The sequence below is a fragment of the Emydura macquarii genome, unplaced genomic scaffold, assembly GCF_026122565.2.
Source record: "Emydura macquarii macquarii isolate MOO-44397 ecotype Brisbane River unplaced genomic scaffold, CSIRO-AGI_Emac_v2 contig_705, whole genome shotgun sequence".
In the NCBI taxonomy this organism is placed as follows: Eukaryota; Metazoa; Chordata; order Testudines; family Chelidae; genus Emydura; species Emydura macquarii.
Window position 1 is genome coordinate 12,731,677 of NW_027130842.1, and position 27,075 is coordinate 12,758,751.

A 27,075-nucleotide genomic window follows, 5' to 3' on the forward strand; every position below is an offset into this window, starting at 1 on the left:
AGAGGGTGAAGACACATGGAGCCTTTTGCCCTGCTAGTGCATAGATCCTTTTACCCGCACAGGAGGCAGGCATAAGGTGCTACAAAGTACTGAATGATGCAAGTGGCTGAGGCAAGGCTGGATCATACTGCTTCACTACACCCAGGCTCCAGAGCACCTTTGGTTGTGGTGTGGCCATGGCGGTAGCCCAGATGTTTCTCTGTACCACTCACCAGATGCAGAGTAGCATTGAGGGAAGCACATAATATACCCAGAGAGCAGCACAACAAGTGTCAAAGGTATTCCCCCTCAACACCCTGGACACTTTATGGGTCAGATCCTGCACCTATTAGGGATGCAGCATAGAACTCACAGCCCAAGTAGAAAGAAGGGTAGAGTGCCTTCAAGGCACTGTTATGCCTCCCAAATTCTGGGCTGATTAAAGGGGCAGAGCAGCTCCTGACATAATTAGGGTGCCTTAGGGCTGTCCTGTGGGCAGTAGCACTTACAGAAACCTCATGCAGCAGCTCCACCCCCTGCCATTCCTGCGTCCAGCCCTGCCTCTGACATGCCCCTTTGCTGGGCTTGTGAATGAGTCCTCAGAATGCAGACTGCAGCTGTCTGTGTCAGTTCTTCTCTGGTCAGTTCCAGGGCTTTTAAAGGCCCCATTTGTACCATTCCAGCCTCCCTACCTGCCGTACAGAGGTCACAACAGGGTGAGAATTTCACCCATGAGTCTTCCTGGTTTCTGCAAGATAAGCCTTCAGGGTCCCTGTGCATGGTGCACCTCTTACCTCCTCTCACAGATTGGCTCAGGTTTACAGACTTAAAAGCCCTGCACTTACAGAAACTATAACACGGATGTAGTTATTACAAATACAACATGCCCTATATAGAAACAGAGCTACAACACAGTAGTATCTGGTTAGACAACAAGGCACATCTAACTGGGCAGAAACACAGCTTAATACACAGCATTTACACAGTGCACCAACACTGACAATGTGATTCTTATTTAGGAAACCCCAAAGTTACTATTATACAATACAGCCTTGTTCTACAGTCTATAATAGAACATAACGCCCAAACTTTATTTATTACTAATAGTAGTAGTAGTAGTATTTGTTATGATTGAGAACAGTGGATGTGTGTAACTATTGCATAATTGGATCCACTGTCTGTTAAGATTAAGAGCCACTTTTAAAAAAAATCTGTTTACCTGCAAAAAAGAACCTATTACTGCGGTAACTGAGCACTTGATTTGGTGAAAATATGACACCTTGCATTATGTATCAATTAATGTAAACTCCCCAAAACAGTCTCTTATAGTTTTACATACTCAATCAGTACATTAAGGACAAATTCTGCCTTCAGTTACATACACTGGTGTAACTGAAGACAGAATCTGGCCCTCAATATTATAAACATTAATTGTGCAAATTGAAAAATCAGGTTAATTGAATGATAGCAGTAGAATGTCATCAAACCAAACTCTGCTACTGGAGGTATGGTACTGTAAATATGATTGATGTAAATCATTCCTTCCATTACTCTAATAGTGATCAGATCAGAATTTTAGCCTTTAAAAATGGTAATAATTGTAGAGTACATCCTGTCAAAAATTTAAAACTTTGGCACCCAAATAAAAGTGGCCTGATTTTCAGAGGTGCTGGAACTCCAGTGAAGTCGATGAGACCTGCAAGTGCTCATCTCCACTGAAAATCTGGCAATTTTTATTTAAAGGCCTATCCTAGGGCAACCAAATTTGAATACCTTGGTCTCCGTATTTCAAGACAAAGTAAATGCCATCACTATAAAACAACATCACTTAGTCTGACACTATTTCCCTTATGGTGAGGCTATACTTTTTACCTGGCATACTCATATTAAATACACTGCATACCCCATAGGACAAGCCACACAAACAATCTATGCTTGTCAATGACACAAGCTCCACATAACAAGTATATCAAATCTGGGTATAACCAGTTGTCCTACCTGATGATGCAGAAGCAGTTGTTGAGCCTGTAATAAGCTTTCTGTATCTAAGATTTTTTCAGCCTCTACTTGGGCTTCTTTCGAATTGGTAATTAGCTCTTCTAGGGCACTTTTTACTTCTTCTTTGTATTCAACACAATCCCCAACGGTGCTTAACATCTTCTCAATCTATATTTATGGACAATATTGAAGATTTAAAATGAACAAAAGGAAATATTTCTTCACACAATGCACAGTCAACCTGTGGAACTCCTTGCCAGAGGATGTTGTGAAGGCCAAGACTATAACGGGGTCAAAAAAGAACTAGGTAAGTTCATGGAAGATAGATTCATCAATGGCTGTTAACCAGATGGGCAGGCATTGCTGTTTGCCAGAAGCTGGCAATGGGCAACAGGATGGATCACTTGATGATTATCTGTTCAGTTCATTCCCTCTGAAGCACCTAGCATTGGCTACTGTTGGAAGACAGGATAATGGGCTAAATGGACCATAGTCTGACTCAGTATGGCTGTTCTTGTGTTCTTATGTAAATATGCAGTAGCTGAACTGGGTTAATTTACGTTTGGGGTATTTTTTGTAACAGATGATAACTGTCTATATGCAAAACTATACACCTTCAGGTCATTTAAGATACCCCTTTTGCTATGTATTTAAAGAAAAACTAACAACATTAGTAGCACTAACATGTGATCGACCCGATCCTTATTTCCTACCTTTTTGCAACATCTTTGTAATACTTTATGGGTCAGATCTTCAACTGGTATAAATTGTTGTAACTGCATTTATTTCAATTCAGCTACAACAATTTACATAATTTGAGGATTCCTCTCAGTATATTATTTGTACTTCCTACTAGCCTAGCATTCATCAATAACTTTACAATAATATACCAGTGGAGGAAGATACAAATACAAAATGTAGTTAGTGCGAAAACAGATTTCATATTTTAGGAATGTTTGAAATATTTCAGGCATGTTAAGAATTAACAGAACCTTCACTCTAAACTTGAGGACAACATAAAGCCAAACCATATATAGATTCTGAAAAAGTTTAGTAACCATTTCCTGTTTTTGTTTTAAATGTTCATGAATCTCTGCTTTTCTTGGCTATTGCTTTTGGGTGGCACTAAAATACCATGAAAAGTTATGTTATGCAGTATTTCCAACTCATTGGAAATCAGGACATTAAGAACTAAGTTAAGTTTCAATAAACACTTGGAGCCTGTATAAATTTGGAGCAGTTACAATGATGTTAGAAGGTCTCTAGAAGAGACTGCAGTGATAGTGGCACTAGAGTCTCCATCCTGAATTTCATCTTCCTCATAATAAGGACATCTCTAAACTCCTCCTAATCTTTCTCTTATGAAAAATATGGAGTAGAGTCTTGGAGTAGGCTCTTTTGCCCTTAGGTCTATAGGAGGAGCACAAATTCCTTCAGGATAGTTTGATACTTCTTATTGTCTGTCAGATTTAGATGGGAAATAGCGAAGGGTTGTGAAGAAGGCTGGAGGGTATCCATATGTCTGAAGTTGACAGGTCCCTAACCTTAAGTGAGATATCCTGCCTATTTTTGAAAGAAACAGGCCCTGAAACAGTCACACTGATGAGGGCTATATCCTTTTTACTAAATCTGGTCTTCCATGGTATTTTGTGCACAGATTCTGCTTCTGGAAGGTGAAGAATCCCTCCTTCAGTTAAGAATGAAAGGATCTTCTACCTTTGTAGTATCAACTTGAAACCATCATAGATCTGGAGATGCAAGCATTTTATTATCATTGAATCTAGATATTTTGACCCAGTAAAACTGGTGGTTGCTAGAGACACCCTAGGGCAGCTGAAAAAGTTTTGAAATCACTTTTTCCATCTTCTGGTCTTTTGCAAGAATTATCTTGCCATTTTCCACAAATGCCACTGTTGTATCAGCAACAAGGATGATACAAACAATTTTGGTTCTTAGGATCCTGTAGAATGCCAGGACATGCCAAGTGATCCTTTCCCCTTTACCTAGAGTTTCTACCTATTATCATCTTTGATGGAAGAATATAGGGGGCAGCAAAATTTTGTCATGTTGGCCACACCTTCCTCCTTCTGGTTTCAAACATGTCCAGGGACAAGAAATCCTTCTGCTTCTCTGGCTGAGTTATCATAGTCTGAAATCAAGAGCCTCTCCTCTTTAGGGGAGGAACTGGAGCTCCTGGAAGGAGATGAAGATCTGAGGAGCTTTGGGGATTTTTTCTAGTGTCTTCTGGACTTTTTGGCTTTTTTACTCATCTTTTGCTCAGTTCTTCACTCAGACTATGGCTTCTGCCTGGACATTGTGGGGTGGGAAAAGTTTTCATCCTTTGTTTTTCAGAAACTCCAGTCTGGGACCCCTAAAGTATGAGCAGGTGCCCACACGAGGCCTCAAGCTAGCTTGCTTTGTTTGCCGCAGGCCATTGCTTTCAACAGAAGTCTAAAACTTTAACATCTTGAAACAGGCCTTTGCAAGCAGTCCTTTGTCACAGGACTTCTACTACAGCCCTTTGGTAGAGATCTATAATCAGTTCCTATTCTCTCCATGCTTCCCCTCACTCTCATGCAGCTAGATCTAGCGACCAGCAAATTCCCTGAGAGCACATAGATCTTGAGAGAGCTATGGGGCTTCTCGTAGGCCCCACTCATTAAAAGGAGGAAAGAAGACCTGTCCCTTGATGGACAGAATGACTTGAGTAAATTCCCTATGGGGAACCTCTCGAGAATTTTCTTTCACACTGTTTTTTTTTTCTCCCAATGGATATTTCTACTGGAGAGGCTACCCTGCCTATATCTTTTACTTTCATTAAACTGTTCCCAAATGTATGTTCATTTGTAGCTCATGATTAGTTCAGAAAACTAAGTATAGTATTCCAGTAGATTTTAAAACATGTTTTCTAAAAAATATAAATTACAGTTTTTAGCCTATAAAAACCCAATGAAAGAAATTGCTGCATGCTAATGGGGACGTGTGTAATGATTTTCACAGCACAGAACTCTTGTGAATTGCTCTACAGTTTAAAGAAGTTGAGCTTTACATGAGTTTTACATCTTGGCATATGACAAATGTTATTGTTTCGAAAACTTTTCATCATGGACCATCTTTTGAATCTGCACTCTTGAACTACTCTTCTCCAGATCTAGTCTGATGGCACTCCCTCTGCAAAAGTAGTCTGTTTGCAATGACTCATCAATAAACCTTTCATCAGGCCCACAAGTAGTGTTATAATATGCTGTGTTTCAGGGGCCAAAAACTCCCAATAACTTCAGTGGTACCCAAATTTGGCTGCATATCAGCCAGTAAGGATGACAGGGGGCCCAACCACTTGGAGCCTGACCATGCCAATCTAACTCATGTTAGAAATCCTTATGTTGGAGAGCAAGGATGTGCTCCAGCCTAAGGAGTTGCAACAATTGAACCCTGAGACTTCCAAACCTGAGATACCCATCGCACCAGGCTGTCAATGTAAAAGGCTGACAGTATTTAATTACAGCAAATTAATATTTCTTTTTGGCTAAGAACTCCTAGATCATAGCAGACATTTTGGATTCAGAAATGTTCATCATGGTGCTTTCCAACTATGCCACGTGGCAGGAGCCTGCTGATCAGCTCTGTCAATATTTTTGACTGCTAGATTCAAGGTTTTGTTGCAGTGGAATCCAAATGATTTTGAGTTGCTGTGTGCTTCTAGTGTAACTAAAAAAACCACAGCAGGTCACTTACTTTTGTGGAGCCATGGCTGTTGCCACTACATATGATGCTGTAAATGTAGTGGGATTGTGTCTCTCATACTATACCTCAGCCAGCAAATGTAGGAGTCCCTTGAAGTCACTAGAAAGTTTAGATAGCTCATCTTGTTGTTTTCTGGCTTCCTCCTCAGCAGAAACTTCAATTAAAACAGCAAGTCTAGATTTTATCCAGTTAATATTTTCTCCTTGTTTGCTGATATCTTGCCTGATTACCTACACAAGAATCACAAATACACAAGCTTAGAATCAATGAAATATATCAGTAAATAACATTCATGGGCTATTTCCCATTCAATTCCCTGGTTAGCAGCACAAAAGTATATGTGTGAGAATTTGTGTATTTTCCTTTGAAGGCTGCATATATAGTATTTTCCTCTAATTCCCATGGAGTCTATCATGTTCTATTCCAGTTTAGGGCTGAATCCTGCATTCCTTCCACAAGCAATACAGTTTTGTCCCCTACTAATTACATTGCTGAAGCCTGGTATTTCCCTCTACAGATGAACATTTTTGCTGTTCATTAGCCGTATGGTAAATACTGTATATATCTTTTCATATACTGACCATACAATCAGTTTAATAAAATACCCTGCATATATGTATCTAAAATAGGATTACATAGCATATTTAAAAAATTACCAGAATTAGCCAAATTAGCAACATTTTATTATGTTTTCATCTATTGTCAGATACATATGCTGGAGTCACAAAGAAACTTTGTTAGTGCATTCACCTGAGAAGAGGCAGATCCCTGTTCAAATCCTCTCTTTTCCTCAGGTGGAGGGGGACTAAACTGAGGGATTGCCACTTTGCAGTTGAGTACTCTATCCACTAACAGTTAAGAAAGAGGTCCCGCCTCCATTTTGTGTATGTTTGTTTATAAGTGCCCAATTGGGTAGGTGAAATCTGAACATGCTTACTGGATCGGGCAACGTAGGAGGAACATCTATCTTCTCCTGGACTGTGCATTGCTCTGGGGCTTAGGCAGTCAGACCCTTAGGGCTGCAGTGACCTTACTCAGAGGCAGAAACATAGGCACCCCAGTAACTTTTACTGCACACATTTAGGTGCCTACAGGGTATGGTGGCAGCTAGGTGGGGGCTTTGTGAATCCCAGTGTGGCCTGATTTTGTGATTTTGGTGCCTAAAGTGGCAGTTAGGCACCTAAGTTCTTTTGTGTATTAGCACTTACAATATAAAAATATACATAAATACCCCTGCTTTTAAAATAATACTTTATGTGGTTGTTTTAGGGACTAATGGCAAAGCCTTTCCACACGTGAGAAATCCCAATAACTAAAATAGAACTGCTTAGAAGTGTAAGAGCAGACAGTTGTTTGCCAAAAACTCCACGATTGTGCCATTTTACTGATACCCCTCAGATGTGCATACCTTCTCATCACATCACAACGAAGTCATTCAATGAGATACTAACACTTCAGTGCACAGTGTTAATAAACTGGTACTTATACAGTCAAACCTTGCCTTCTATGACATGCAGAAATCACTTCTGAAATCAATGGGGAGTTCTGAATAAAACTTGATGGCACAGTATGGAAAGCATTTAGTTAGCTTTGACTGGTTTTCATTAAGTACCGAGAAATGGCTTTTATTTAGGTGGCCACACAAGTTCTTCTACTCAGCATAGCAATGTGGAAATTAGAAATGACTAAATGGAAACAAAATGTTTCTTTTTATACCTTCATATTTTTACATGGTGAAGAATGTTAACAGTGCAAGAAATCTACCTACTGCTTGTTAAAGAAGCCATAGTTATTTATAAAATGTAATAAAGATTTTATTATAATTTTAATTGTTTTATAGTTTGAACTTTGATTTTCCCTAGGACATGATTTGTTGAATAATATTTCAAATTATATAAGCATCTATATACTTTTTTATAATTTCTAAAATAGCTAATTTTTCTCATTTCACTCACTTTTCCCCCAACGGTTTATGTCTCTGGGCCAGTGCTAATAAGAAGACGCCAGAAAAGAGACCACAGGAGCAGAACAGACTCTTTATAGCAGAATCATGCCAATGTCATCCATTAATCCTGACTTGTATGCTTTCTGAAAGTCACTCAAATTCTTTTTCTCTGCATAGATATGCCTTAAAATATGTTAATGACTTTCATAAACCTCAATAAATTGTGCTAAATTGTAGTCCTTTTCTCCCTTTACTGTCTGAGGTAAAAAGAAAAATGGCCAAAATCTGTCCCAAGTTACACTCTGAGTTATTAACCACAGTGAATTTAGCCAAAGGTTCAGATCCTCAGCTACTCTTTCAGTTCTCTCTTCTTAAAGAGCTTAATGCGCTCAAATCGGGCTTCAGGGAGACTGGATAATTTCTATCCCAGAATACTGAAAGAACTGGCACATGACACTGCTAGTCTGATAGTAAGGATTTTTAATATTTCTATCTATTTGGGGATAGTGCCATAAGATGGCACAATAGCTAATGTCATATGTATATTTAAGAAAAGGAAAAAAGGGATCCACGCGATTACAGACATGTTAGTCTAACCTCAGTTTTACGAAAGGCTTTAGAACAAATTGTGAAGGAAAGAATAATTAAATTCATGGATACAAATGGAAAAGGGGTTATAATGCAACATGGGTTTACTAAAGGCAGACTGTGCCTTACTAACCTGATTTCCTTCTTTGAGAAAATAACAGATTTTTGAATAAGGGAAATGCAGTAGAGCTAAGATATTTGGATTTCAGTAAAGTTTTTGACATGATATCACATGAGAAATTATTAGTAAAATTAGAGAAGATGGGGTTCAAGACAAGAACTGTAAGGTGGATAAGGAGATGGCTAAAGGAGAGATGACAACAGATTCTGCTGAAAGGTGAATTATCAGACTGGAGGGAGATTACTAGTGGAGTTCCTCAAGGATCAATCTTGGAACCAACCTTATTTAATAAATAATGTATTCATGATCTTGGCACAAAAAGCAAGAGTGTGTTAATGAAATTTGCTGATGATACTGTGACACTCTGTGTCTGAGAACAATATCCCAGAAACTCCATATTCATCAAATTCATGTAATTATGATATGTTCTGTACAAGGTATGCTTTGTGTGGTATTATTTTCAAAATCTTGATCAGCTGAACATTAATATCTTGTTGGACTGTATGTGCTTCCATAATATGTGAAGTTATAAAATATTGCTGCAAATGCTACTAGAACATGTTGCAAGGTGGGAAACAGTCACAAATAACCTTTCAGGCACAATAATGGAGTGGCCAGACAGCGTTGATGGCTATCTCTTGCCCATTCAAGGATGGATTCCAACTAACAGGGATTGTTTACAGTGAAGACTTCACTGAGGGAAGCACATACACAATGGGATACTGATTGACCAATAAGGACCAGGTCATGAGCATCGATTGTTCCAGCAAGCTGGAACGGACTATAAAAGAAGGGAAGTGACATCACTACTGGTCTTCACTCCCCCACAGCTCAACACCTGAAAAAACACCAGAAAGACAAAGGACTTTTGAACAGGGGAGGCGTGAACCCAGGCTGCAAAGCAAACATAACTTGTGAATTGAAGAGCTGCAAGTCTGCTGGTACCATCCATCAAGGTGAGACATTTCTAGATTCAAATCCTGTTAAAATTTAGATTGTGTCCTGGTTTTGATTTCTTGGGTAACTTATTCTGATCTCTTAAGCCTACTACTTATAATCACTTAAAATCTATTTTTGTAATTAATAAACTTGTTTAATGTTTTATCTTAACCAGTATGTTTTGAGTGAAGTGTTTAGATAATCACTATCCTGATTAACAAAAGCTGGTGCATGACTTCCTCAAACAGAGGGGGAAGTGGACTCATTAATGAGCTTGTGCTGGACAAAGATTTGTCCAGCACAAGATGGTATTATCTCAGGATGCATTCCAGTGTGGTTACGCTTGAAGAGCTGGGGGCAAACTGGCTGGGGACCATATCCATGTTTGCTCAAGGAAAGCATTCTAGGTAACTGTTTGGTGTGTGGCGCCATCTGCTGTCAGGTTGGGTGATAACAAGGTCTGGAGAGTGTATCCTCAGAGCATGGTGGGGAGCCCACCTCAAGCTAAATAGTTAATAAGGGAAACCAGCCATTCCACAGCTCCCAGGCTGTACCCCGAGAGTTCTGTATACCATGACAGATACAAAGTTGGGAGGCACTATCAAGACAGAGAAGGACTGAATATTATACAGGAAGACCCTCGAAGACTGATGTAACAGAAATGGGATGAAATTCAATATTACAAAGTTCAAGGTCATGCATTTAGGGTCTAATAATAAGAATTTCTGCTATCAGCTGATGGCTTATCAGTTGGAAATGACTGAAGAGAAGAGAAGAGAAAGTGAGTGTTTAAATCTATCTCAGAATGACTACAAGCTATCAAAATGATACGGCTATGAAAAAGGCAAATGTAATTCTAAAATTATCAGACTAGGCATTTCCAGTAGAGAGAGAAAAGGTTAGAGTAAAAGAGATAAGGTAAAACCTCAACTGGAATACTGTGTACAGTTCTGATCACCCATGAAAGATTAATTTAAACTGGAACAGGGGCAGAGAAGGGCTTCTAAGATGATCAGGGGAGTGTAGAGCCTCTCTTATAAGAGGAGCCTGAAGTTGTTTGTTTAGTTTAACAAAAAGAAGACTGAGAGGGGATATGATTGTTCTGTATAAATACATCAAAGAAGTAAATACCAGGGAGGGCAAAGAGCTATTTAAGATAAAGGACAGTGCTGGCACAAGAACAAATGGAAATAAGCTGGCCATGAACAAATTCAGGCTGGAAATTAGAAGAACGTTTCTAACCATCAGAGGGTGAGGTTCTGGAACAATCTCCCAATAGGAGTTGAGGGGGCAAACAATGTAATCAGTTTTAAGAGAGAGCTGGACAGATTTATGAGTGCAATTGTATGATGGGATTCCTTCTAGTTTATTTCTTATGCTCCTAAAATCTCATGCTTTGGGCTTCAGCCGGTCACCTACGGGGATCAGGAAGGAATATCCTCACCCCAGTGTATTCTGGGCTTTTTTGTCTTCTTCATCAGAAGCATCAGGGATGGCCACTGATGAAGTTGGGACACTGGACATGGTGGGATATTGCTCTGAGGTGGTGCCCAGCTTTCTCTCTTTCAGGCTGGCTGGTTCTTACTCACATGCTCAGGTCCAACTGATTGCCATATGTGGGGTTGAGAAGGATTTTTTCCCCAGGTCAGATCAGCAGTGACCTTGGGGGTGGAGGGATTTTCACCCCAGTGTGGGGTGCAGTTCACTCTCCGGGCTCATCTGGGTACCCCTTACTTATTTCCCTGCCTGTACAGTGGTCTTGGGCATTAGTGCACCTAAGTCCCTCCTATTCTCTGCCTGTGGCACACAATAGTTTAGTCTTCTGGGGGCTGTAACACTTTGTCTAATGTTGGTAGTTGGGTTTAGTGTATAGTGCTGGATGGTGCTGGTGGCCTATGATATAGAGGAGGTCAGACTAGATGATCTGGTGGTCTCTTCTGGCCTTAAACTCTGTGACTGTTCATTGCCAGCCAGGTCTGCTTACTGATGTGAAGGTAGCTGGTGAAAAGGCCTTGCCTCCAGCTTCTCCTTTTCTAGAAGCCAATATCTGCAGGGGCAATAAACCTGAGCAGTCTTTGCACTTAAAAGAAGCCCAAGCCTGAAACTGTGACTCTTCTCTGCATAGGAGTTGCAACAGAGTCATTCTTACAGTCCTCAAGCAGGCCTGCAGAGTTTGGTCATAACTCTGTTCACCTGTATATTTAGATTGTTCTAAATGTATGAGTAAACAGACTTGACTTCTCCAAACTATTAGGACTTGAAGGTCCTGCCACACTTTGTCTCATACACCACTTTTTTAAGATTTACAATAAGTGGTTTAACTGACCCACTGGTAAAAATGTAAGAAGCCACCAGAGCCTTGTTTATACCATACACTCCCACTGGTGCAGCTGAATTGATGGAGAGCACAGCTGAAGCTAAGGGCAGAAATCTCTCTACCTTAATTTGAATATAAGATAGAACTAACCTCCGTTGCTGTTTTAAATTGTTCGTATTTGGCAGTATCATTGACACCATGCTTGATCTTCTTTAGCTCATTCTCCTTTGATGAAATCCAAGCTGCTAATTCAGAAGTTCTGAAATCAAAGACCACACAGCAAAAAACAAGGTAAAAGTTAGCTTCAAACTAGCCTTTATCAAGCCACAGCTGATAACTTTTAGCTTAAATAAACAACACCAAGAATAAAAACAGATTATTTTGGACCTACTACATAAAATAGAGCTTTCTCTGTGTGAAAAAATCATGTACCATTCCTTCCACTGTATTTTTCAATGACTGGAAGTTTTACAGAAGAGCACATATACTAATTGTTCTGACCAAGGCTCTGTCATATCCAATTAGCAACAGAACTAGTACCTATTCTTATAGTCCTTCCATTTGTCAGGGTGCTCTTTTAGCTTCATGTAGGTGCTATTCATCTGGAATTTAAGTTCCTTGAGCATTTCTTGGCTGTTTTCCAATGTAGCCTTAAGTTGATCCCATTCTGGAAGTTTTAGGCACAGTTCTTCAATCAGCTTCAACCTTTTCTCACACAGCTGATAGGGTCCCTTATCGCTGAAGAAAAACTGAAAAAAGGAGAAAAAAGCTACAATATTAAAACTTAAAGGGCCACAAACCACATTTTTATTTTTATATGAAACTAAGAAGGCTCCCAGCTCTTGCATATCAGAGGATTAAATCAAATTCACCTTTCTTTTAAGCTTTCAAATCTTAGTACACTTAAAAGTTGTTCAGAGAATGTATAGAAACCACATCCACGGGTCCAATTTACTGCCATGTTACACCAGTTTCACTTCACTGAAATGAACAGAGTTGCATCACTGTGAATCTGGAGTAACTTGTTGATGGTCAGTCAGGCCTTGGATGTATATCTTGTTTGTATTTGAATGCATTTCCACACATGTCCATTTGGTGGCACATGGTGCATACCTGGTGCTCTTTGATGATCTTTTCACTACTCTCACTGGATACCAGCTTGCTCTCACGAGCAAGTTCAGATCTACACTCTTCCACTGTGTGTAGGAGTTTGCTTTTCTCCACTTCGATCTTCAGATGAACCAAATGATATGGGGCTTCTGTCTGGAGATCCTATACTCCATAGGAGAAAAAACAAACACAGGAAGAAAACATGATTCTCATTTATCCAATGAAAGGCTACTAAATGAGAATTACAGAACATTTTTGAAAGTGCAAAAGATATTACATACATGATATAACACACACAGAAGACATGTTTTTTCAGCATTCATGTATGAAGGGAAATAAAAAATATCTATTAGCCAGAACTATTGGTTATATACTTAAGAACATAAGAAAGGCCATACTGGGTCCATACAATGGTCCATCTAATCCAGTATCCTGTCTTCTGACAGTGGACAATGCCAGGTGCTTCAGAGGGAATGACTGGAACAGATAATCATCAGGTGATCCATCCCATTTCCAGCTTCTGGTAAACAGCAATCCCTGTCTATCCTGGCTAATAGCCATTGATGGACCTAACCTTCATGAACTTATCTTGTTCTTTTTTGAAATCTGTTACAATCTTAGCTTTCAAAACATCCTCTGGGCAAGGAGTTCTACAGGTTGTCTGTGCATTGTGTGAAGAAATACTTGCTTTTGTTCGTTTTAAACCTGCTGCCTATTAATTTAGTGACCCCTAGTTTTTGTTATGAGAAGGAGTAAATAACACTTGTTTATTTACTTTCTCCACCCCGTCATGATTTTATAGACCTCTATCATACCCCTTTTAATCATCTCTTTTCCAAGCTCAAAAGTCCCAGTTTTATTAATCTCTCCTCATATGGAAGCTTTTCCATACCCCTAATCATTTTTATTGCCCTTTTCTGTACCTTTTCCAATCCCATCCATGAAACAAAATCCAAAATATATTTTAAAGTTTGGATCATTTTGAGAACTGCTTCCTCTCCCCAGTCTCTGAATTGAACCTAACTCCCCAACTCACTTCTCATGACCTACCAGTAGCCTTCCTTTTGAGGATTCAGATTTCAGCCTTTACTCAGTCTTGGCCCTAGACAGGGGCACATCCAAACTGAGCATCTATTTTCTCTACTTTGATAGTTTATCAGTTCAGTGGGTAAAATGCCAACAGTCTCCTCACATTCTCAGTCACTGCAACCCTGTATCTTTTTTGAGATGGGGTGACCAGATCTGCACGCAATATACAAGATGTGGGCATACCACAGATTTAGGAAGAGGCAATATGATAATTTCTGTCTTATTACCTATCCCTTTCCTAATGATTCCCAACATTTTGTTAGCTTTCTTGACTGCCGCTGCACATTGAGTTGATGTTTTCAGAGAACTATCCACAAGTCCAAGATCTCTTTCTTGAGTGGTAACAACTAATTTAGACCCCATCATTTTATATGTATAGTTGTGATTATGTTTTCCAATGTGCATTACTTTGCATTTATCAACATTGAATTTCATCTGCCATTTTGTTGCCCAGTCACAAAGGGATTTCACAAAACTGGGTAACTCTTTGTAGTCTGCTTTGGACTTAACTATATTGAGTAGTTTTGTATCATCTGCAAATTTTGCCACCTCACTGTTTACCCCTTTTTCCAGATCATGTATGAATATGTTGAACAATACTGGTATCAGTTCAGACCCTGGGGGACACTACCATTTACCTCTGCATTCTAAAACTGACCATTTATTCCTACTCTTTGTTTCCTATCTTTTAACCAGTTACTGATCAAGCAGAGGACCTTCCCTCTAATCCCATGACCACTTTGCTTAAGAGCCTATGATGAGGGACCTTGTCAAAAACTTTCTGAAGTATGCTATACCCAGTGGATCTCCCTTCTCCACATGCTTGCTGACCCCCTCAAAGAATTCTAGTAGATTATTGAGGCATGATTTCCCTTTACAAAAACCATGCTGACTCTTCCGCAACAAATAGTATCCATCTATGTGTCTGATAATTCTATTCTTTACTATAGTTTCAACCAATTTGCCTGGTACTGAAGTTAGGCTTACTGGCCTTTAATTGCTGAGATCGCCTCTGGAATTGTTTTAAAATATTGGCGTCACATTAGCTATCCTCCAGTCATCTGGCACAGAAGCTAATTTAAATGATACATCACATACCACAGTTAGTAGTCCTGCAATTTCACACTTGAGTTCCTTCAGAACTATAGGGTGGATATCATTTGGTCCTAGTGACTTATTACTGTTTAATTTATCAATTTGTTCCAAAAGCTCTCCTAATGACATCTCAATCTGGGACATTTCCTCAGATTTGTCACCTAAAAGGAATGACTCAGGTTTGGGAATCTCCCTTACATCCTCAGCCCTGAAAACCAATGCAAAGAATTCATTTAGTTTCTCCGCAATAGCCTTAACTTCTCTGAATGCTCCTTTAGCATCTTGATCGTCCAGTGGCACCACTGGTTGTTTAGCAGGCTTCCTGCTTCTGATGTACTCAAACAATTTTTGCTGTTACTTTTTGAGTCTTTGCTAGCTGTTCTTCAAATTCTTTTTTGGCCTTCCTAATCATATTTTTACACTCCACTTGCCAGAGTTTATGCTCCTTTCTATTTTCCTCAATAGGATTTAACTTCTGTTTTTGAAGGGATGCCTTTTTGCCTCTAACTACTTCTTTTACTTTGTTGTTTACTTAGCCTGTATGCTCTTTGGAGCAGGTATCTTCTTTCACAATACATGTGAACAGTGCCTATCAAAGTGAGGTCCTGATTTCTGACTGGGGCTTCTAGGTGCTACCTCAATACAAATAAACAACAAAGATCATAATAGTGTGGCTACATTTGCAACAGCTCCCCACCCCCACGGCACCTGCTTTTGTGTGTATGAAAAGCCACAGGTTCACACAAAATGTGATTTATCAGAAGCAGGATTTTCCAAAGTTGCCAGTGCTGGCCTAATTCTGCTTGCACTGAAGTCAATGGTAAAATTCCCAGGGAATTAGACCAATGCTGAGTGCTTTTGAAAACTCCCCTCTAGATATTTAGCTACCCTAACGGTGTATGCAAGATGGACTCTGAGAGTTTTGCACTTCCCCAGATGTTGAACCTGAACATTCTGTAGGCATCTTCTTAGAGGACTATTTGAAAACTTGGCTCATAACATACAATAAAACTATTCTATGACTTATTATCAGTCTTTGCTCAGTCACTTTAGTCTTTGGCAGTAAGCACTGTTTAAACTTAAAAAATAATCTATTAAAAATCTATTTCATTAGTGTAACCATGATAACTACAGCCAGGAAGCTCTGCTTCAATGCATAGCAGGAAAAGGTTAGGTGATATTGTAGGTAGCACTACTAGCAGCACTGGCACTGTTTATTATTAAGGTTGCTTAACACTTTCCATTACAAAACTCCATTTCCAGCTGCTTGCAACTTTTCCAAACTTTAACTGTTCTGGCTGAAATTTTCCAAGTAGGATGTCTGTCTCAGACTGACTTTTTTTTTTTTTTTTTTTTGGGGGGGGGGGGGGGGGAGTGGCGGGAGGGGGTGAAAATTTCAACCAATACAGTTCAGTCATTTCCAAGAATGAGATTAGAGAAAAACAGAGTCTGGGCATTGGAATTGAGAGTTGGTGGGGAAGACTGTGACAGGTTTGGCAAGGAGACTGTGAGTCAGGCAGTGCGGGATTCGAGACTGGGTGTAAGTAGATGGAATGGAAGGACTGAGATTGGATGAGGACCCTGGGGAGAGACTGACATTGGCTGGGCAGTGGGAAGAAGGTTGGGTGGAGGGGAGACAGACCTGACAGGAAGCCAGGATGTAAGGGGAGAGCTGGATAAGGAGATGGGTGGTGGGGAGACACTGAGACTGAAGTTCAGGAAGCAAGGAACACTGAGACCGAGAGCCAATGCCGAGGAGGAATGTGGGCATAGAGGTGACTGGAGGCGGGGGAAGACAACTACTTCAATGAGAAGCCAGAGAGGGGGAAATTGGCACTGGCTAGGCAAAGAGACTTGGACTAAGAAACGGGGGAGAAATGGAAATGACAGGGAAAGGAGTCTGGATCTTGGGCATGTGGGGGAGGGAGATTGGGACTGGTAATCCAGTGGAGTAGATTAGAACTGGCTGGGAATGGAGACTGGGGGCCTGTCTACACTTACCTCAGAAATTCGGCAGCAGTCAACTGGAGTTACGCAAACTACGCAAAAAAACTTGCGTAACTCCCGTTGACTTCTGTGCTTCTGTCCTGCGCGCTATCTTCACTGCACTGCACTGACGGGAACCGCGTTCCCATCAACGCAGCACTATGCTACTTGAGGAGTTGGTCTTAATATGTTGATTTCTGGATTGACTGAGTGGGTCTTCACTGACTGCTCAGTCAATCCGGATAAGTCGATCTGATGGTGGCGAATTTGCCGCCGTCAGTGAAGACATAGCTTGGGACTCAGATGAGAATCCTGAGGAGTGGAGACTGGCTAGGTGAGGAGAATGAGCCTATGATGAGGAGCCAGGGGTGGGAAGGAGACAGGATTGGGACAAGAAGAGGTTGGAGGGGATGTAACAGAAGGGGTCACGCTAGGGAGAAAACAGGCAGAGAGTCTGCACCCACTACAGCATACACCCCTCCAGAACCCGAAATGGAACCCAAGATTACTGGGTCTCATCATTCCTCTTCTGTCAGAAAATATCTGTGAAACTCACTGGCAAAGTGGGACACTCTTCCCCCTGTTGTGCTGGTCTCTATAGAGCAGGGGTGGGGAACCTTTTTTCTGCCAAGGGCCTGATGGTGGTACGCGGAAGACGGCTGAGTGTCCGCCGCCGAATTCCCCCCCGCCACCATGAAACCGCGCCGCCGCCGAATTCCCCCCCGCCGCTGAAAAAGGGGAAACGGCGGCAGGGTTTCGGCGGCGGGCACTGCCCCCGCCACGGAACCGCGCCGCCGCCGAATTCCCCCCCGCCGCCAGGGCCAGACCAAATGATTTTGCGGGCCTTATATGGCCCGCGGGCCGGACGTTCCCCACCCCTGCTATAGAGGATGACAACTACTACTGCTATCCGTTACTCCATTAGCTCAAGTAGCAGAGGACTGTGTGGTAGATCTAAAGGTTCCAACTCTGCTGATGATCCATGTGGGTGTCAACATGATGCCACACGATGGAATTTTTTTCATTTTCCTTTTTTTAAAAACTAGGAAATTACACACAAAATCTACATTAAAAGAACCAAGGCAAGTCCTCAAAAGTAGGAACTGCCAGAATTAAATATGCCTGAGAAACCTTAATTCAGCCCCATTGTGTGTATGCACTGTGCTACAGTCCTTAAATATATGATTACATACTATTTTTTCCACAGGACCCCTCCCTCATTCAGTGCAGAGGATGGACATGCTCTGGGGGATGAATCAAGGTTGCATAGTGAAGGAGGCTGTCATCTGTAGGACCCCTGCCTCATTTGTTTCAGAATTTGGAAGGTGTGTAGTGAATGAGGCAGGGGACTGCAGGAAGAGAAAGGTGGCTCTCAAGATTAAGACAGCTAAATGTTACCCTGGAAAACTGGATTTTATCCCTCCCTTGGCCACCAAATTCCTATGTGATGCTGGGCAAATCACTTACACCAAACTCTTCACAGATGGTCATTAACTGTATTCCTCATGCTCTGGGTCCTCAACTTGAGATCCTGGGGTTTGACTTGCAGAAGTGCTGAGCACATACAGGTGCAAATGAAGTCAAGGGGAACTGTATTTGAATATATAAAGTTATAAAGCTCTATACTGCTAAAGACTCTGAAAAATCAAATCCTAGGTGTTCCAAATTGAGCACCCAAAATTAGTGCAATATGTTTGACCTCAATTCCTTTGTGCCTCAGTTCCCCATTTCTATAATGAAGATAATTCCCCTCACCTCAAAAGGGTGTTGTGAAGATAAACTCATTAATGTCTATGAAGCACTCAGATACTACAATGATGAGTGACACAAGAATGACCGTGAGGAAATTAATAATTCTATCTGGGTTTGAATAGTGTACAGTATTCAAAGTAGTAAGGCTAGAGCCACACACTGAATGATGATGAGAAAACAAAATATTGAATAGCTTCTATTTAAGTGAACACTGTCCATCCTGTGCTCTGAATGACATAGGCATCCTGTGGAAAAAGTAGTATGTGACCATGTAATTAAAGATTGTAACCCAATGCATATGCACAAGGGGGCCAAATTAAACTTCCACAGCCAAGCTTCATTCTGGCATTTCCATTACTTTTGAGGGCTGGACTTTGCAACTGTGATAATGTTCTTTTAACATAGTTTTGTGTAATTGTATTTATTTTTTCATGTGTCTTTTCCACTTATACAGAGAAAGAGGAAGAAGAGGGACAAGATGCCCTCAGTTTCCAACTGCAACATATTGCTTGGGCAGTTGGGTCTCCTGCGCTATTCAGTTTACCAATTCCAGAGTTCCCATATATATACTAACCTTCCATTGCTTATGGAGTTTCCTAACAGCTTCCTGCAGGCTGTGTTGTTCTTGCTCAGGAAGGATGTCAGTAAGTTCATCACAAGCTTTCAGGAAGGCATTAAGCACTCTCTGGTCCAACTGGCTGAAAAATTCCTGATGTTGAAAGTAAAGGTTAGAAGGTTAAGTTGCTTAATGTTGTTGATATGAAAACCAGCAGGAATTAAGTTCAGAATTACATATATACCACCATACACAAGCTGTCTGAAAGCTTGAAAGATCACTGACTAAAAAGACTGAATTCGAATTAAGAAATGGTACAATATTTAGCAGGAAGTTGGAGATATTCCTGAATGATTTATAGGGTAGAGAATCAACTCATTCTTGTACATTTCAGATACTATACAGAGATAGCAGCTCATAGGCATAGGATTCCGCACTAAAACAGTATTTTTAAAGAACAATACAAATAGTAATATTTTTGGTTAGTTCATTTACTTAATAAGAACTCCTATTTTTTCTTCCCACTAAGCCCTCCTGAACAATATCATTCTAATATCTGATTCCATGTAATTTATAAGATTAAATAGACTTTGACCAGTGAAATATATGCCCACTGTTTAAAGTCTATATAGTGACTGCAGTGAAGGTGAGAGTATCTACTCACAGTATGTTTCTTGAGAAGTTCTTCAGGATTTCCTTTTTCTTCTAGACAACCATGGGCAATCTGTAGCACTTTCTCTAGTTCTGCCCTGGACTCCTCAAATTTTTTCATCAAACGGCTATTTGCTTCTACATTTTTTCTCCAGTCACCAGTCTTCTTGACCATATTCTAAGTTACAAGTGAAGAAAAAATGAGCTAGTATTTTTTCCCCTAGATTATTTTCTGAATGATCTTTATTGACCATACTACCCACTGTCCCTCACTAAAATGCATCCAACATTGATGTTTTGTGAAAGTACCAAACGTAAACAATTAAATGACCTTCTTTTGATATATCCACTGCTTCATGCAAATGGGGATTGCAAATAAACTGAATTGCAATTGAGAGATCAGCTGTGCCCTGATATATTCTGACATGTCACAGATTGGGCAGCTGACCATGTTGTCTGACACCAGGATCATTTTTAACTTCTCTGCCCCATTGTCACCAAGCATCATCCTGCAAATGTCAATTGCTGCTGGGACAATCAGTTTTCCCCCAGTTGTGTAAGACTTTTTATTCTTGGCAATGTGGTGCTCAACTTGATGCGATGCCTTTAAAATACTTACAGGGGGTGGATACCACATTTTTCATTGTGTTTTTTTTGTTTGTGTTGTTTTGTTTGTATGCTTCATCATATTTTCTGTTTTTTGCAGATTTTTTCTCACTCTTGACTTTAGCCGTTTCAGCTTCTGCCTTTCATTTCGGAACACTACCATCTTTTGGCAATAAGTTCCAATCCATTTTTCACCACAATATGAAAAAATATCAAACTCACCAGTAGAATAAGCACTGCACAACTGCTTGTTGTAATGACATGATATGATATACTACACCGGAAGGTGGGAAAGGTGGTTGTTGCTATAGAAATGATCATAGGCTTATAATTAAATACATTGTAACACATCCCTGTGTACTGCATCAGCAGCCTTGTATTGGCCAAAAAAGTCCATCTGATTAAATCAGTTGCAGAAAGTTTACTCATACTTAAGGCTGAACTTAATTCACGATATTGCAGGAATTGTGGATCCCACAATATTAGGATTCCACTGCAATTTTGCCAGATGAGTGGCTGACAGTGGGAGCTCCACCATGCGGAGGGCTGCCAGCGGGAGCCCTGACTGCTAGCTATCTGGGGCTGACAGTGGGAGCCCCGGGCGGATGATGGCCGGGGCTCCTGCTGCTGGCACTAGGCAGCTGGGGCACCTGCTGGCAGCCCCAGGTGGCTGGCTGCCAGAACTCCTGCTGTCGGCCGCACACATGGCGGGGCTCCCATTGGTGGCCACCCAGCTGACAAAATTGCAGAGAAATCCTAATATTGCAGAATCTGCAATTTCCACAATATTGTGAATGAAGTAGGGCCCTAGTAATAATTTTTAAAAAGTAAAAAATGCCTTGCTTATCACCACCCCAATGTTCCTCCCCTCCCCACAGTTTGAAAACCTCTGTTATGGAAAATATCAGTTACAATACCTAACTCCTACATAACACTTTTCATCAATAGATTTCAAAGTGCCTCACCATCTTCAACGTATTTATCTTCACAACACCCCTCTGAGGTGGGGAACTATTATTATGCTTTCTTTTGCAGATGTGGAACTGAGGCACAAAAGGCTAAGTGACTTGCTCAAGGTCGCACAGGAAATCTCTGCTAGAAAAGAATCTTGAACCTGGGTCTCCCAATCCCCTAAAACTGGACCATCTTTTTGGGGTATCTCAAATAATCATCTTTCTAAACCTTTCCAAAATTTCCAGGCTGGCTCTGTGCATAGTGTCTTTGCATAGGAACTGGTTCCATTTATGGAGAAATAATAATCCCCAGACCCACAAATGTGCTAAGACTGGGTCTGCCCCATGATGTAAGTCTACTTCCAAGATAAACTGAGGTAAAACTAACCACTTACTCTGATAACATTGGAATAATGTACAATGTGAGTTACTTATCAAGCTTCATCAACTTACCCTGCCTTTGTAACCCATAAATATAATCCAAGAAAACACTTTTCAAATGATAAGTCATAAAATGACATTTATAGACCTTCACTGAGAATCCAGTTGTTCAGAAATATGCAATGATAGCATTTCAACAATCAGCAACTTAGTGTGGCTTAAAATTCAAGACACTACATTTCATCGAGTAATTAAGAGTCCAATTATGCCACCTTTACATCAAATAGTACGTTATTCTAAAAGGAGTGTCATTGAAACCAATATTTGGAAAATCTAAGCCTAAAACAGCACTGGCTAATTAAATGCTAGATTTTGTTATTCAACTTTAGTAATTGTAAGTACCTTACTTCTCAAATAGTCCTGAAAATATCAATGAAACTATTCACAGAGTAAAATACTACTTCAAGTGAGTAAGTGAATGGCACTAAATGTGGAATACTATATAAACCAAATGTTTGTAACTTTTAACATTTATCTCTCACTTTGACTGTGATTTATCTCCTATGGAAACACAAACACAGCAACACTGAGTTTTGCAAAAAAATCTATGCTTCATTCTTTGAGTCAAGTGCGGTGCATGAATAGATGTTTGCCAAGGAGAGCTGTGATAACACGTGTTGGTGGAGAGATCTGAGCAGTAACACAGAGTAGTGTAGATCTGTGTAGATCTCCTAACCCCCTGAATCTGTGGGATTTTTCTGTTGATCTCAGGTTATCTGAGGGAGTAGAGGACTTCTTATCCCTAGGACATTACAGGGAGAAGCAGACCCCAAGTTCCCTGACCACATGACACATGGAAAAATGGCGTGTCACAGAACTCTGTGAAGTTTCTCCTCCCCTCCCATTAATGAAATCCTCATTTCTGCTGCAACTTCAAATTATAAAAAAGGAGAATCATCCCACTGTATCATTCCACTGTTGGCACAGATGGGATTCAGGGAAAGATTTCAATTAGAATGAGCATCTGTGACCATGTGTATACTAGATTTTAAAGAAATGTAGTTACACCAATGCAAGTTTTATAATACAGATAAACCCTGTGTTTGGATTAAAGAGTATGTGGTTGTCAGGAGAGGAGAAAAAACAAAGGCAACTTCTTTGTGCTCTCTGTGGCAATAACTGAAGACTGATAGCAAGTGAAGAGAACAGAATAACAAGTGCATACTAAGGGTATGTATAGAGAGCAACTAGACACCCCTGGCTGGTCCATGGCCAGCTGACTCGGGCTCCCAGGGATCAGGCTGCGCTGCTGTTTCAGTGCTGTGTAGATGTCTGGGCTCAGGCTAGAACCCGGCTCTTGTACCCTGTGAGGTGGGAGGGTTCCAGAGCCTGGGCTCCAGCCTGTGCCCGGATGTCTGCAAAGCAATGAAACAGCCCCACAGTCCAAGTCCTAGGAGCCTAAGTCAGCTGGCCCATGCCAACTGTGGGTTTTTCTTTTGCTGTATAGGCCTACCCTAAGAGATTCTCAAAAATGTACTAAGAAGCAACAAAACTACCTGAAAAGTGACCTGGATCTCTGTGACCTTCTTCTGAAGCATCTGTGGGTCGAAATGTTGTAACACCTTACTCAAAGCCACAAACTTCAGAATGCCCTGACTGTTTCTCTCAATCAGGGACAAAGCTTTCTTGCAGTTTTCTTGGTATGCTATCAGATCCTGAAAGAAAGAAACACAACTCTGTCCTGGCTAGAAACAAAGGAAGGAAAAGTTCAGGGAAAAAAAAGCCAAGGGGGGGCATTTTTGACAATAAGAAAAAGGAAGTGGCTAGGCTTCATCACGAGCAGTTTAAACAAGATATTAGAGAGAACAAAATAGTAAACTTTTTCCAGTGGGTGCTCAGACAAAGCCCTATCCACAAGAGTTCATTCATACAGAATAGCTTTCAGGATAAGGTTCACATAGCTAGTTTTACAAAATGCAGTGGTCTATGATTCTGTCATTTACTCCTGATTTGGGTGTTATTAACATCCATACCCACAGTATCGATTGCAAACAGATGGCTTCATTTATGCAGGGAGTAGATAAAAGAATGACAACTCTCAGTAGCTTGCAAAGATGCTTACACATTTGGCCCTTGTCTTCTATCAACCCAGTTATTGGAATGACCACAACAAATCACTAAGTAAAAAAAATCAGTAATTACAATTACATGAATAAAAAGAAAAATCTCATGAATTCTCATGGCTTGAGAGGAAATACATATATAAAAAGCACAAGTGTGACCATTTACAATTTAATTAACTACCTATTCCATGATCTAATCAGCAGCCTCTACATAATCTAGCAGACTGTCACGGATCTCAGCTCCATGACTGGTAAATCCTTTTAGCAGGAATAAGCCATTTACTTCAATTATGATGTCTGGGCTATGGTAATCTGAAAGACGGAGACTTCATGATGATGAGCTCTCCTCACTCTGCAGATCTGACACCTGATTCATTTGGTGTTTGTGCTCAGACAGGAAAGGATTTGTTTAGGAAGGTGAGGGAGTTTAGACCAAGGCTGGATTGGCTTACATGCAAAGTCAAGCTCAGCAGCCCATTATTTTTCTTCCAAAAACAAAAACATAGCTTCAAGTCATTGGTGGAGGATAGGCCCTCCCTGACTGAAGAGTGGCACTCCTCCCAATAATCATTGCAATTTAGAAGTCATTTCTAACTATTCTTTCATATACTGTACTAGCTCCATTGCTCTGCTCACAATATTGTCTCCAAGCACTTGACTCTAAACAGCCTGTAACATTCCAACCTTACATTACAGATGCAACAGATCCATCTAAGATATTGTCTGCTGAATCCAATATGTCCTTCAAGATGAATTCTATTGTCTTACTCTGAATGCCTGTAAAAAGACACCCTCTTCCTGCAGGACAGGTGGAATTTTAAGGCTCCATTACATTATATCCCCCTCTCCACTCCCCGCTCCCAATGACTTCAAAGAAAACTTTTGTCAGACATATGGGAAGAGTCCACCAATAACCAAGAAAATCAATGGGAGTTCCTAAGCATTCTCAAGGAAATCCCAATGTTCACTGATGCTGTGTGCAATTGTATAGGGGCCTGATCTATTTTCCATTGAAATCAAAGGAAAGTCTCCCATTGATTTCAGTGGGAGATGAATCAGGGCCCATATGAAGAGAAATCCACTTTCAGCGTGTGTAAGTTTGTGTGAAGGTTGGTGGGCAGAGCTGAATTGTAGAGCTGGCATATGTATCCCAAAGAAAGTGTTTAAATATTATTAAACGAAGATTAAGAAATTGCTCCTCAATTAAGGACTATTCCTCAATTCTCCCTGCTCCAATCCAGAGTCCTAACAATCTAATGTGTTGCATAAATGCTCATAGAGAATTTCTTATATTTTCCAGACAGGGTTTTGGGCAGGGTTTTTTTTAAACCTACCTGGTGGTTTTGTTTAAAAACAGCTGCAGGTTGCACTTCAGGATCTGGGGCAGAAATTATTTCATTGACTTTCTCAAGAGATTCATAAAAATATGTAATTTGCTTTTCTAATTCTTCCAGAGGAGACAGCAGCTGCTGAGCTTCATAGAGCAGGACAGGACAATGCTCCTTAGTCTTTTGGCAACAAGAAAAAATCTCATTACAACACAAAGTTACTGAAAGGCAATAAACAATAAATAGCTTTTCATTGTACATAGCTTTATACATGCCCCTCCTCCCTCCTTTAAGGGTAAATGGGCTTGATACTTAGTTCTTATTCAAGCAAAAATTACCATTAATATCAAGTACTTCATGATCTGGTCTAAAAATAGTAATATCTTCCTGGCACTATATACAACCCATAGTTATTTTAATATATGTTCACTAGATATCATTTTAACTTTTGTCTGGGAGATCTCTTCTTTTATTCTCCCTTACATTATTTGCTGTCTTCTGCCTCATGTTCTCTCTCCTGTATTTCTTTCTCCCCTTCTATCTCTCTCCTTCTCTCTTCCATCCATCCTTCCATTCTCATTTTTCTCACATACCCCTTCCTTTTTACATTTCTTTTGCTTCTCTTCCTCTCATTCTCTACATTGTTTCTGGCCCAATCCTGCATCCCTTACCCAGGAGTTTCGCATATGCATGATTTGCAAGATCATCTGTCTCTCCACACTGTACCTCTCGCTTCAGTTCTCCATCACTACTTCCCACTCAGCTTCTGTCTTTCACTACTCTGTCCCCTTTGTTGAGGTGAGTTTGTGAATTGCTGTATTTCTAAGATGACAATATTGACAAAGGGTTGGTGGGTTGTGTATGTATGTGTGTGTGTTATGTTTGGTTTTTTACACCTGTGTATTTCTCTGTACTTCCCAACAGTAGAGCAATCGGGGTGAGGCTCTCAACCAGTTTGAGTTGGAAAAAAAACACTCACCCACTCAGTATAGAAGAGCGGATTGCTTTTGGGAGCAGCAGCCTGGCAATTTAGAAATAGTGCAACAGTACTGATAGAAGCTAAGGTTCCATGTTGAAGCTTAAGCTCCATGATATGATATGGGCAAAAAAGAGTATCTGAAACCATCTATTTAGTGCAGGAGCAGTGTTAATGACTTCAGGAGGAAGCTGTATACAACACTCTATGACTGTAAGGACATATCTGACTAATGCAGAGATTTGGTATGCAGAGGAACTTGTATATGAAAAGTGTACCCTGGTCTATTCTATACATGTACTGACATCCTGGGATTGGAGCTAGCACTCAGTCTAAATGCCTACACCTGAAACATTATATTATATATAACCTCAATGATTTTTTTCAAATTTATGCATTAGGCTGAGCATGATAGCTCCAGTACTTCAATTATAGCCCTTCCCCCCAAAAAACCCTGTTATTTTTGGAAATATCAGCAATCTAACGCAAGTTTTCTTTTTAAATAAATTGTCCATGTGAAAGCATATTTTTCAAAGAATGCTCATAAATATGACTTTAGTTCAGAATCAGATGGACAAAACTGGGGTGGTTTTAATTATGAAAAAATCAAAACTCAAACCAGGGGGGACTCAGATACGGCTCCCATTTTTCCTAACCCTCTAAAGTCTGGTGGGGGAAGAAGAGATGGTTCACATAAATAATTTAGGTTTTAGCTCAAATCTATGTGAAATAAAGATGGGTCAAAACCAAAGTTTAGGTTTTGTTTTATAAAAACTCATTGTGTGAAACAAACCATAAGCAACCAGTCCTAGGACTGGTTCAGATATGGGTCCCATTT

General features: G+C 40.4%; 1 protein-coding gene across 1 annotated transcript in view; it reads right to left on the reverse strand.

Moving 5' to 3' along the window:
* SYNE1 (spectrin repeat containing nuclear envelope protein 1) overlaps nucleotides 1-27,075 on the reverse strand; it is a 458,068-nt gene that overhangs the window by 272,260 nt on the left and 158,733 nt on the right. Inside the window, exons 20-28 of the mRNA XM_067542425.1 lie at nucleotides 25,268-25,441; nucleotides 23,367-23,525; nucleotides 19,884-20,048; nucleotides 19,238-19,372; nucleotides 12,745-12,903; nucleotides 12,172-12,380; nucleotides 11,782-11,890; nucleotides 5,787-5,951; nucleotides 1,978-2,145 (exon numbers count right to left, since the gene is read on the reverse strand). Of these exons, the coding sequence (XP_067398526.1) occupies nucleotides 1,978-2,145; nucleotides 5,787-5,951; nucleotides 11,782-11,890; nucleotides 12,172-12,380; nucleotides 12,745-12,903; nucleotides 19,238-19,372; nucleotides 19,884-20,048; nucleotides 23,367-23,525; nucleotides 25,268-25,441 (1,443 nt within the window). The remainder of the gene's footprint in view (nucleotides 1-1,977; nucleotides 2,146-5,786; nucleotides 5,952-11,781; nucleotides 11,891-12,171; nucleotides 12,381-12,744; nucleotides 12,904-19,237; nucleotides 19,373-19,883; nucleotides 20,049-23,366; nucleotides 23,526-25,267; nucleotides 25,442-27,075) is intronic.